Source organism: Phyllostomus hastatus, unplaced genomic scaffold, assembly GCF_019186645.2.
Source record: "Phyllostomus hastatus isolate PE091 unplaced genomic scaffold, TTU_PhHast_1.1 phas_scaffold_317, whole genome shotgun sequence".
NCBI lineage: Eukaryota > Metazoa > Chordata > Mammalia > Chiroptera > Phyllostomidae > Phyllostomus > Phyllostomus hastatus.
In genome coordinates, this window is record NW_025334023.1 from 18983585 (window position 1) to 18997394 (window position 13810).

General features: G+C 41.9%; 1 protein-coding gene across 1 annotated transcript in view; it reads left to right on the forward strand.

Annotated features, from left to right (window-relative positions):
• FAT3 (FAT atypical cadherin 3) overlaps window positions 1-13810 on the forward strand; it is a 637939-nt gene that overhangs the window by 540114 nt on the left and 84015 nt on the right. Inside the window, exons 10-11 of the mRNA XM_045818135.1 lie at window positions 2409-2619; window positions 7584-11657. Coding sequence (XP_045674091.1) covers window positions 2409-2619; window positions 7584-11657 — 4285 coding nt within the window. The remainder of the gene's footprint in view (window positions 1-2408; window positions 2620-7583; window positions 11658-13810) is intronic.

Genomic DNA, 13810 nt, shown 5'->3' on the forward strand with positions numbered 1-13810 from the left:
CTCCAGATATGCAAGGCCCTTAAATTTTGTAAGTAGTGCTAAATTTGGTCTTTTCACAACAGGGTTGCCTTCATTTTTGCCTTTTTATTTCAGTGAGGAATTACTGTTGTTAGGCAGTGACTCCGTATTTTTGCCAAACTGAAATATTAGGTGCATTCTACAGACAGTGGTAGCTCAGGAAATGCTGCTGAGAGACCGATGTGAGAGGGAGGAACAGGCCAAGTTGCCGTAAATCTCCCATTGTATAGGATTGGTTCACATCTGGAAGACTTTGTGGGAAAGTTTAAAAGAGGTTCCTTAAGAAGTTAATTTCAGTGGTAATCATTTACTCAGCCCATGCAATGCTCAGTCCTTGGGAGCATTTAGAGAATTCATTTATTTGCACCAGCACTGGACCTAGTGCTGCAAAAGAGAACCTAGCATACAAAAGAGAACCCAAAACACACTGGAACCTGTTGAGAGTGTTAAATCTGAATTTGGGTTCATGGGCCTCGAAATTATGTAGAAGTTGCTTTAATTTTAAAGTGGAGTTTGCTTAGTTCCCATAATTGGGAAGTAGAGATTAATAAGAAGCATTAAACTTGACTGGTTTATGACCTAAAATCTGTCCCTTTAACCACCTAAGAAACCTATGGGCAATTGCACAGCCTCTGCCTACAGAGCCCTCCTGAGTTCCTTAAGACCAGGTGGGATAACGAAGGCTGAATCTTGTGCACCGATTGGCTTTAAAATACACAAAGATGCTACTGATTCCCAGCTGTAAGTAATTAATGTTCTACTAAGTGCTACTCTGCCTGCCCAAGCCTGGAAACCATTGTGAACAAGAGGAAACCTGCGTGTCCTGCCCTCAGCCCTGGTTTCCAGCTGAGACTCAGGGGAACAGAAGAGGGAATCCTCAAATCCATCCCTCTGACTACCATTCATTCAACAGATATTTCTCCATCACCTGCTGTATACCAAATGCTATTCAAAGCACTAAAGATATGAAATAGACTGAGTCCCTGCACCCTTGTACATTCATATGGAACAGATGTAGATTTCAGTAAGCCCAAAATACAGAGTCCAGCTTGGTCCCTGGGTGTGGCAGACCAATCTGCAGACAGAGAAATTCAGCACACTCCCTGGGTTGCTTTGGCATGCATTTTTTCAGGGGCAGAAACCTTATGCCAATGACTAACTCCATCCTCACAATTCTTTGAGTCATTTCTGTTCATTCTTTCCTTAACAAACTCGAAATTCAGTTTGGTTACCCTGTACCATTACCATTTATGTAACTGAATATTTAGAGCAAATGAGTCCTTTAATACTGCCTTTCTCCAAGCTAAGTATTTTAGTCAGTTTGTTCATTCCTTCTAGGTGTCATTTCTGAAAACCCCTTTCCCTGTGATGGCTCTTCTTGGAATATTTTCTAATTTTTTTGCATCTCTCAAGATATGGAATCTAAACATTGAACAAATGGAAAGTGCACATTTGATTAGTACTACATAAAATTACAGTGGAATCATGTGGTTAAAGAATTGATTATTTGCAGGCTTTTGCCCTATGCAAAATGGAAAACTTTAAAGCAGTCAGGCAGGCTCTTTGGTGAAGTCACAATGGGGGTCTCACACTTTAGAAATTAAGATTCAGTTCATCTTCCCAATAATGAGGGTTCTCACTCAGTCCTGGGCCTTTGTATATGTTTGTTCTGTTTGCCTGAAATATGTGCCCCACACAACCACCACCACCATTTTGCTTCTTCTACTTATTTTTGTTACCTCTTCAAAGAGGCTGAATGCAAAAAATCTTCTCACTACTCACTCCAGTCCTGGCACTTACCACTGGCCTTATACCTGCCTTTCTACTTGTTTGCATTCTCCAGTCAACTACAAAGTTCTTGAGGGTAGCAACTGTGTTTGATTTACTGCTGAACCACCAGAGTCAGTCCTGGAACTTGACAAATAATAGATGACAATAAATATTTGTTGAATGATTGAATCAATGAATGGCAATGCTTATGTTGCATTCATCGATTCTACTTTTTAGTTTCCTTTTAAAAAGAGCCTCCATGCACCATTCAATTAGCAGCTGTATACACAAATGAGAGGTAGTGGCTATGTGTGCATGTGGGGGGTTGGGGGAGCAGAGGAAACTGCTAGGTTTGTTATATCCAGGCATGAGTTCCACAAACACAGACTGAATACAGACCATTCATCAGGTATAATACTGATCAATAAAGACGATGTAGTCTCTGCTCTCCATTTATTCACAATCAGTGTCCTGACTTGATTGAGCACCTACTATGAGCCTGGGACTGGGTCAAGCACTTTGTGTGCATTATGTCATTTTGTTTTCACTACAGGCATAGCCATGTGAGTTCTTTGCAACTTTAGACTTTAGTCCTACTGCTTCTTGTATTTTGCCCAAAGGTCAGAGATCAGGAGTTTCCTTATCGAAGAAACTTGGCCCGAGTCATTGTGAATGTGGAAGATGCTAATGATCACAGCCCTTATTTTACCAACCCACTGTATGAAGCATCTGTGTTTGAATCGGCTGCTCTGGGATCAGCTGTTCTGCAAGTGACGGCTCTGGACAAAGACAAAGGGGAAAATGCAGAACTCATATATACCATAGAAGCAGGTGAGAGCTGTTGCACTGATTGCCCAATAATGATGGCATTGGACCCTCAGTAGTATTTATCACCTTGCAAAATTCATGTACTTACCACTGAAACACGACCAATGAATTTTTTGGCCAGGCAACTGCCCTATTTGTGTGATGATGGTGTATAAAGTTCTGGGCATTTAAGTAATATGTTTTCCATCATGGACAGCAAAGAAAGAGTTTCCTTTGATTTTGTTCAATTTCAGATTTTTCTGTAATGGGAAAGAGAAGAGAAATGTGGAGTAAATTCATTGTCTTTTACTTATGGGTCAACAAGCCATGGTCTCAGACTGAAATAACCATAGCTTCCCATTGTTTGAGGTTGCCAGACAGTCATGTGAATTGAATCTTACATGACTTTGTTTACTCATCAGTAGGCGGGCTGTGGGCTTCAGACATTCTTATGCCCCCACAGTTGACACAAATTCACTTCTTTGGAGGTAATCTGAGTAGCAGAGTAGTTGGTGGGTACTTAACTGACTGCTTAACCGGACAGATAAATAAATATAGACTCTTGTTTTGTTAGTTGTGAGATTTTTAAAAAATCAATTTTAACATCTGTAAGGCAAGACCATACACAGTTTACTGATGGTTCAAAGATAGACCACCAGAAAACATTTACGATGGAAGAGATAAATGTTCAATCAAGGGATAGGACTGTAAACTTAAAAATTACAAATATCTTTTATCCACTCTGTTTTCCCTTCTCCTCTTCTGTCTTTTTTTTTTTTGAATATTCAGGCCACATATTTCCAAAATGTTCTGCAACATTATGTCTGTCGTGTATCCTGCCAAATGCTGTCTCCTTTCATGCCAGCCCTGGGAAGGCTCCTTTCCCTTGATTTAAATGTGGAGCAATTTTATGAGTAGTGGAATTAAAATATGAATGCTAGAATGACAGTTTTAGACTAAAAAATATTAGATAAAGGGAAGCCAACAACCTTCTTTTAAAAAGCCAGCATTGAATGATAATCTAAAATTATGTCCTATATTAGGCATCCACATTTTTTATAAGTCTGTCGTAACTCTCTAAAAAAGAAAACACAAAAACCTGTTCATAAGATCCTGGCGCCTTCAGCAGATTCATCCCTTTTTTTTCTGGATTTCCATGGAATTTCCTTTCAATCTAAATAAAGCCCAACAAGTTTTAAATCCTATTTTACATGTCTTACTTATCACAGGACATTTTGTTAGTTCATTATGTGATTCTTATTCTTTTGTTCTACAGATAATCTAGAAACGCCTTGCAAGAAACCAATTTTTAAATAGCATCACAGAAAATGTCACCTAGTCCAATAACTCTCTATATTCTTTCTATAGTTTCCCCCTAACTTACATATTTCCCCATATTCATTCACATGTATACATTGTTCCATGTCATTGTAATCATTTAGATATAGTGCCTTATTTCTACCTTACTTACTTTTTCTAATAGTTTTCCTGTGTGCCTACTGCTCTTTACATTTGTCATTAAGGCTACTATGATATTCTTCTTAGGTCACCAGATCATTCTTAAACCAATTTGGAGGTTCTTGAAGACTAAATTAAACATAAATTACCACCCAGCTGAAAGGACTACCTCCCTTTATCTTTGAGCCTTCACAGGCTAAGCCTGGTGCTGTGGACAGAGAGAACTCGGTCATTTCTTCCACAGTCGACTATAACTAGAGAGAAAAGTTATTTCCTTAAAACACCTTTTATATAGAAACCTTGAATTTCCAGAAATCCACAGGAATGATTGGTATCTCCAGAAATGGCCTTTGACTCTCTATGTAAGAAGCTAATGAGAATTACAGTGTATACGATAAATCTCAAGTGGTCCCTGGGCCCCCATCATGGACAGACAGACCTGTGCTGGATGGGACTGGTCCTCCTAGCCAGGTTATTCTCAGATCAGGGTGGGAGAGAGGCAGATCCCAGATGTGTCAGCATTTTGAAGCAAATGACAAGTGGTTGTATGAAATGTACATTTTAAGTTACCTCACAAACCTCCAATAAGCAAATTTTACTCTGTTTACTGGCAGGCTATAAATTTCCTCCCCTGGTTGGCCTCTAAGTAACTATCAGAGCTTCTTATTCTGGCCTGAAGGGCAGAGGCAGAATTGAAGCTCAGAGCTTCAGGTCTTCTACTTTATTCAGGTTTTATGTTGGTGCAAACAGTGGCTTGTGTGTGGCTCTGAGACCAGGGAGTACAGGGAAAACTGGGACTAAGAGCTGAGTTAGGATGGGGACATATTGGATCCCAAGACATACATAGATAGAGAATTAAAAAATCTTTCCAAATCTCTCCTCTCAATCATTCAACAAATATTTATCGAGCACCTTTTTTGTGTGTCAGGTACTCTGCTATGCACTAGATAAATGGTGATAAGTAAGATAAGCACAGTGTTTGCCAGTTGGTGAAAGTCTGCAAGAGGCTGTAGCCTCCAAGGAAACAAGCAGAGGTTAGTTTCCAAGGATTCAAGTATAGCAGTAGAGAGCAAGCAGAATGTGGATTCTAAGAATATGGGCCAGTATGTTGAAGAGGAAAAGAGGCAGAGAGCCCACTCTGGGCATGACATGTGAAGATAGCATCCTGGAAGAGTGTACCAAGCAGGTCAGCAGCCAGGTAATAGCAAGGTGATGAAGTCCTACTCAAAGTCAGATGCCAGCTTCTCTGTGTCTGGGGCATGCATATCTTGCTGGGTATATAGAAATCTGCTGTGCCTGGAGTAAGGAAGGACATACCTGGAAACTCCGCAGTGGGGCACTGGATGCTCTGGTGCACTTGTCTTTCAGGATTGTGTGTTGGTGCCATTGCTAGAAGGTGGCCATTACTCCAATATCTCTACACTTCTCTCCTCTGAGATGCTGAAGTGAGATGACTACCGCCTGCTTGTGAGGTCTCTGAACGAGATGTTGGGCTCCTACTCAGTTCCACAGTGCTGGCTATTGAAAATTTACAAGCTTGTTATCATCACAGAATGGTCACATTTAGGTGGTGAAGTAAAAGAATCATCCCAACATTAAAGATAATATTGTTTAACATTCACATTTTGGGTCTAGAACTAAATTTTTACGTCTTTGTTAGATTTACTTCCTCTTTAAAAATAAGCAAATGTCTCATAGAAACTGATTTCTGTGAGCATGACTTTTTCCACTTTCTGACATGGAAAAGTTTATTTAACATGTACGTAGTAAGAAGTATGTATACAGCTGCATTTGCTTTATCTTTCAATGGATACATTATAGAATGGCTCTCTCAGTCCTGGAGTCTTTCTTAATGATAATGACATTTAAATCCATGTGTCTGCCTACTCAGTACTTCAAAAAGAAAGAAAAGTATATAATTGAATAATCAAGATTATTATTAACTTTTGATTTAAAAGAATCTAGACATACACACATCTGTTCTTTGAGAAGTATTAGAAAGCCTGGTGAGAAATGCAAAAGAAACTTGGAGAAGAATTGCGCTTCACATTGTCCACTACTTCTGAACTTCGTTCTTTTCACTCCTCCAGTTACGTGTCCCCCATTCTGTTCCCCTCCTTAATGTTCCTCCTCCTCCACAACCCCAAGTTCACACCACCGCATGTTCCAGAGTCAGAGCTCTAACCTTGTACCATTTCATGATTCATGGCACTTCCTATTTCAGCTATGTCAGAGTGGGCACCAGTTTCTCAGTTTCGTAGGGGTTATGCCTCAGGTTCTTGGTCTGGATGCTGGTTCAGATTATCAACAGTTTCCTACTCCCCCAGAAACCCCTGAAAAATGTGGCAAATAGAATGATTGCAGATTGGAGCAACTGCCTTATAATTGTTTGTCTAGCTTTAAGTCTGTGTATGGATGTGTGTGTTTTGGGATGTAGGGAAATGAAGACTCTGTTAGTCAGAAAAAAGAATCCTCAGGACTTACAAAGCAAACAGTGACTTGGGAAGAATTCCCCCTGCATGAACAAACCCTCCCTCACCAAAGTAGTGCTTAGGATGAAGTCTGTTTTGATAGAATTACCAATTCCATGTAGTAAAGCTTCTCAGCCCTGGCTGGCATAGCTCAGTGGATTGAGCGTGGGCTGTGAATCAAAGCATCACAGGTTCAATTCCCAGGCAGGGCACATGCCTGGGTTGCAGGCCATGGCCCCCAGCAACCGCACATTGATGTTTCTCTCTCTGTCTCTCTCTTTCTCCCTCCCTTCCCTCTCTAAAAATAAATAAATAAAATCTTAAAAAAAAATTTTAAAAAGCTTCCCTTTAGGGTAATCTGAAACCAAATGACTGTGATACTGTTCTGAAACAATTTCTAGAACCTTCTTTCTGGTAACATAGAATGCAGAATATGGTTTAGGTACAACTACCTTTTTCCTAGTAACATTTTCATGTTCTAGCCCAATCTGTTTCTCTTCTCACAAGGCTGGGAATAAGAAGATCCTAAATATTCTTAACAGAAAAGTCTCTCCTACAAGCTTTTATTTACCTGTTTTAATGTGCACAGTACTATGTTGTTGATGTTAACCTATGTTAACCTGGATTAAGAAGATAATGATCGGAAATGCACAGTTTTACCAGAAAACTCATGTTGGTTGCTTTTGAATACTTCTGAAAGAGAAGTCTCTTGTTTTATTTCAGAATGAGATGGAATGAATACAATAAATAAATAAATAAATAAATAAATAAATAAATAATCCAACTGCTTTCTATTTGCCCTGCTGTAGTAAAGTAGCCTCTAGATGAAAAATTAATCTTCAGTGAACCAAAGCATCACTGATTCAATTCCCAGTCAGGGCACATGCCTGGGTTGCAGGCTATGGCCCCCAGCAACCGCACATTGATGTTTCTCTCTCTCTCTCTCTTTCTCCCTCCCTTCCCTCTCTAAAAAATAAATAAATAAAATCTTTTTAAAAAAATAATCTTCAAAGAATTATCCAATTGTAACTCATTTCTCCATTGATTTCCTCGCTGTAGGGAACACTGGGAACACATTTAAGATCGAACCAGTCCTGGGCATCATCACGGTTTCCAAAGAACCAGACATGACGACCATGGGTCAGTTTGTCCTGTCAGTCAAAGTCACAGATCAGGGTTCCCCACCGATGTCTGCCACCGCAATTGTGCGCATTTCTGTCACCATGTCTGATAATTCTCATCCCAAATTCACTCACAGAGACTACCAAGCAGAAGTAAATGAAAATGTTGATATTGGAACATCAGTCATTCTAATTTCTGCTATTAGTCAATCTACCCTCATTTATGAAGTCAAAGATGGAAACACTGATGGGATCTTTACCGTAAACCCATATTCCGGAGTCATCACCACTCGGAAGGCACTGGATTATGAGCATACTTCCTTTTATCGCCTCATCGTACAGTCCACTAACATGGCAGGAATGGCTTCCAATGTCACAGTCAATATTCAGGTTGTTGATGAAAATGATAATGCACCAGTTTTTTTCTTTTCTCAATATTTGGGCAGCCTGAGTGAGGCTGCTCCTGTCAATAGCATTGTCAGGAGCTTAGATAACAGCCCACTGGTGATTCGAGCCACCGATGCTGACAGCAACCGGAACGCTCTGCTTGTGTATCAGATTGTGGAGTCCACGGCCAAGAAGTTCTTCACGGTGGACTCCAGTACAGGAGCAATCAGAACAATTGCTCCCCTGGACCATGAAACCATCTCCCACTTCCATTTTCATGTGCATGTGAGAGACAGTGGCAGCCCCCAGCTGACTGCAGAGAATCCCGTTGAAGTCACCATCGAGGTGACAGATGTGAATGACAATCCTCCTGTTTTCACTCAGGCTGTGTTTGAGACCATCTTACTTCTACCTACCTACGTTGGAGTGGAGGTTCTGAAAGTTAGTGCCACAGATCCTGACTCGGAGGTGCCCCCAGAACTGACATACAGCTTAATGGAAGGCAGTTTGGATCATTTCTTAATTGACTCAAATACTGGAGTGCTCACCATAAAAAACAACAACCTCTCCAAAGATCACTACGTACTGATAGTTAAAGTTTCTGACGGGAAGTTCTACAGTACATCCATGGTCACTGTCTCGGTTAAAGAAGCCATGGACAGTGGCCTCCACTTTCCACAAAGCTTTTACTCCACCTCAATCTCAGAGAACAACACTAACATAACCAAAGTTGCTATTGTCAATGCAGTAGGAAATCGCCTTAATGAGCCCTTAAAATATAGCATCTTAAACCCAGGAAATAAGTTCAAGATAAAATCTACCTCAGGGGTCATTCAGACCACTGGAGTCCCCTTTGACCGTGAAGAGCAGGAATTATATGAGCTGGTGGTAGAAGCCAGCCGTGAGATGGATCATCTGCGTGTGGCTAGGGTGGTGGTCAGAGTTAACATCGAAGACATAAATGACAACTCTCCAGTCTTTGTGGGCCTCCCTTACTATGCTGCTGTGCAAGTTGATGCTGAGCCTGGGACTCTGATTTACCAGGTGACAGCCATTGACAAAGATAAAGGTGCAAATGGAGAAGTGACCTATGTCCTACAGGATGACTATGGCCACTTTGAAATTAACCCTAATTCAGGGAATGTTATTTTAAAAGAAGCATTCAACTCTGACTTGTCCAACATTGAGTATGGCATCACCATCCTAGCCAAAGATGGTGGAAAACCCTCTTTGTCTACATCTGTGGAACTTCCCATCACTATTGTCAACAAAGCAATGCCTGTGTTTGACAAGCCCTTTTATACAGCATCCATCAATGAAGATGTTGGAATGGACACCCCCATCCTTAGCATCAATGCCACCAGTCCAGAAGGTCAAGGCATCATATACATCATTATTGATGGGGATCTTTATAAACAATTTAACATTGACTTTGACACTGGGGTCCTGAAAGTCATTAGCCCTTTGGATTATGAAATTACATCTGTTTACAAGTTGACAGTAAGAGCCAGTGATGCCCTTACTGGTGCCAGAGCAGAAGTCACTGTTGACTTGCTAGTTAATGATGTAAATGACAACCCTCCTATTTTTGATCAGCTTACATACAATACGACATTGTCAGAAGCATCTCTCATTGGGACACCTGTTTTGCATGTTGTCTCTACTGATGCAGACTCGGAAAACAATAAAATGGTATATTATCAGATTGTCCAGGATACATATAACAGCACCGATTATTTTCACATAGACAGTGCAAGTGGCTTAATCCTGACAGCAAGGATGCTGGACCACGAGTTAGTGCAGCACTGCACTTTGAGAGTCAGAGCAACTGATAATGGCTTCCCATCCCTGAGCAGTGAGGTCCTGGTTCATATCTACATCTCAGATATAAATGACAACCCTCCAGTTTTTAATCAGCTCATTTATGAGTCATATGTGAGTGAATTAGCCCCCAGGGGCCATTTTGTAACATGTGTACAAGCCTCTGATGCAGACAGCTCTGATTTTGACCGGTTGGAATACAACATTTTATCTGGGAATGACCGGACAAGCTTCCTGATGGACAGCAAGAGTGGCGTCATCACACTGTCCAACCACCGGAAGCAGCGGATGGAGCCTCTGTACAGTCTTAATGTGTCTGTCTCTGATGGGTTGTTCACTAGCACTGCACAGGTACACATTAGGGTCCTCGGAGCTAACCTGTACAGCCCTGCCTTTTCACAAAGCACCTATGTAGCTGAGGTTAGAGAGAATGCAGCTGCTGGGACAAAGGTAATTCATGTTCGAGCAACAGACGGGGATTCAGGGACATATGGGCAGATCACTTATGCCATCATCAATGACTTTGCTAAAGATCGATTCCTCATAGATAGCAATGGACAAGTCATTACAACAGAAAGGCTTGACAGGGAAAACCCTCTGGAAGGAGATATTAGTATTTTTTTGAGGGCTCTTGATGGTGGAGGGAGAACGACTTTCTGCACTGTGAGGGTGATTGTGGTGGATGAAAATGACAATGCTCCCCAGTTCATGACAGTGGAATACAGGGCCAGTGTCAGGGCAGATGTTGGAAGGGGCCACTTGGTTACTCAGGTTCAAGCCATGGACCCAGATGATGGAGCCAATTCAAGGATTACTTATTCCCTATATAGTGAGGCCTCAGTCTCTGTGGCTGACCTCCTGGAAATTGATCCTGACAATGGCTGGATGGTCACAAAGGGCAGTTTTAACCAGCTGAAAAACACAGTGCTATCGTTCTTTGTCAAAGCAGTAGATGGGGGCATTCCAGTGAAGCACTCCCTCATTCCTGTCTATATCCACGTCTTGCCTCCGGAAACCTTCCTGCCTTCATTTACCCAGTCTCAGTATTCTTTCACCATTCCAGAAGATACAGCCATTGGGAGCACAGTGGACACCCTGAGGATTTTGCCCAGTCAGAGTGTCAGATTCAGCACAGTTAATGGGGAACTTCCAGAAAATAACAAAGGGGGTGTCTTCATCATAGAACAGGAAACAGGCACCATCAAGCTCGACAAACGCCTTGATCATGAAATCAGCCCAGCTTTCCACTTTAAAGTAGCAGCCACTATCCCCCTGGACAAGGTAGACATTGTGTTTACTGTGGATATAGATATCAAGGTGTCAGATTTGAATGACAACAAACCAGTCTTTGAAACTTCAAGCTACGAGACCATCATAATGGAAGGGATGCCTATTGGCACCAAACTCACACAGGTGAGAGCCACTGACATGGATTGGGGAGCTAATGGGCAGGTCACATACTCCCTCCACTCAGATACCCATCCCGAAAAGATAATGGAAGCATTCAATATCGACAGCAACACAGGCTGGATCAGTACTTTGAAGGACCTGGATCACGAGACAGACCCTTCATACACCTTCTCCGTGGTGGCATCCGACCTTGGAGAGGCCTTCTCTCTTTCTTCCACAGCTTTGATCTCTGTCAGGGTGATGGATATAAATGACAACGCACCAGTCTTTGCCCATGAGGTGTACCAGGGGAATGTGAAGGAGAGCGACCCTCCGGGAGAGGTGGTCGCGGTCCTCAGCACATGGGACAGAGACACTTCTGACATTAATCGGCAAGTGAGCTACCATATTACAGGTGAGTCTACCACCCTTGGTTTTCTCTATGTGCTCTGCTTTCTAAAGATGGAAGGTCACAGTCAATAAGAGTAGGAGAGAAGAAGGGAGATGAGATGAGGGGTTAAGAGTAATAATGCTCTGTTGCCAAGGAAAAGGTGTCTGAGTAGATGTGATTGTTGGTTGCTACTAACTCAGCCTTAGTTTGGTGCTGCCCAGTTTGCCTATGATGGATTTCCCAGGCTGGTACCCAGTCCTTGAGTCACCTTTCATCATTTTAAAAGGAGTCCAGCCAAATATGTCAAATACAACATCTCTTTTTGTCGGGGAGCTTTGGGAGATGTATTTTCAACTATATTCCTTTTCCCTACTTTTTTTAGGGGTAAAAAAAGCAAAGAGCTTGACCCTTGTAAGCTTCACTTACAAGTTTCCTCTGGAGCTAAAAACTCAAATGCGTGCAGATACACAAACTCGAGAGGCTGGTTTGACCTTTTGATAAAAAATCACGTTATAACACTAAGCCAAAGATACTCCTGACAACTCATTTTTCTTTGATCCCTTTTCTGTCTTTCCAAATAGTAAGTAGCAGTTCAATGAGAAAGGCAAGGTAGACAAATGAGGTCACCCAGAGGGCACAAAATATGTCACCATTGCTCCAAGGGCCTAAGGATTTCATGTCAGAGTGAAGAAGGGGTGCCTTGATCAGCGGTAGGTTTCCAGGGGTGATTGGCTTAAACTACAAAAAGGAGAGGGTGGGTGGTACGGGAGCAGTCTTCCTAAAAACTCTTTGGGGGTTTTGAAAACTAACATTTTGATGTTGTGACATTCAAAGGCAGAACATAAGAAAAGTGCCAAAAGATTTTAAAGAATCCATCAATACTTATAGTCAGGTGGCTTCCCTTTAGAAAAACTACATTATTCAACGTGAAAAATGAATTAATTAGAATGCCCTCAGGACACAGAATCTGCTTAAGTACGTTGGTGGGAAAGTTAATTAATCACCGCAGAATACGGTCCACAGGAGAGCATGTGTGTCAGGACCTGGGACCGCCACACTTTTCTGCATGACTCTTCTTTCTGGAGCTGTTTTCCTGATGTTTTCTGTTTAAAGCTCTTTATGCATTTTATGCTTTATCTGATAACTTCGTTTTTTACTAAAATGTACATTTCTGCGATAAAGACATGAGCAAGAGTGGTAAGGAAAGAAAGGTGAGTAAAGCATCGCTTTGATTTTATTTGCATTCAATTTCCAATAAAAGGCTTCTTAGGCATCCTGAGGGATATTTTCCTATTTGGAAGAATTGTAACTCAACTTTAATTATTTATACATTTACTCTGAATAGATGATTTAAAAGCACCATCCTATCAACTTTACCAAAGTAATGAGAACAGAGTAGCTTAAAGCTACTGTTACTGCTCCCACTGCCAACCACCAACTGATTTTAATGAGATTTAACTTTTGCTCTTGATGTAGCACAACTTGGCTGTGCTGCCACAGATTAACAAAGGACCATTAATCATTTGATACAACAAAAGAACAGTGTGGGCCTGTAGCAAAAGCATTTAACAGGTTAAATGTGTATGTGCTGAAATAATATTCAGAGGCAGCCTGGTTGAATCCTAGCCAGGGAGGGAGGAAAGCAATCTCCCAGGAAGGACCCCAAGCCTCACCAAGAGCAGGTTTCTCAACCTCCACACTATTGGCATTCTGGGTAGAGAAGTCTTTTTTGTAGCGCTGCTCTGAGCCTTGTGGGATGATTAGCAACATCTCTGGCCTCTGCACAATGGATTCCAGTAGCACCACCATCAGGACTCCTGAGCTGATATGCAAAAATGTCTTCAGACATTGACAAATGTCTCCTGGGGGTGGGAGAGGAGGGAGGCATAGCTGCTCTCAACTGAGAACCACTGCCCCGGAGGAATATGCAGCCCTCTCCTTTTCTGTACTGTCTGCCCTGTGTGGTCTGTTTATCCTGTTTGCCCCTCACTGCCGAGGCCCCTGGACAGACCCCCATCACCCACCGTGCCTTGTGGTGCAGAGTGCTCCCTGGCCCTCGGAATTCCACTACTTCCCCCTCCACCCCTTCAGCAGGACTGTGATCTCTGCCCTCTTCTTTTTTGAAGATTCATTGTAAGAAGGCGAGTTGGCTCTACTTTTTCAATGAAGTAGCAACT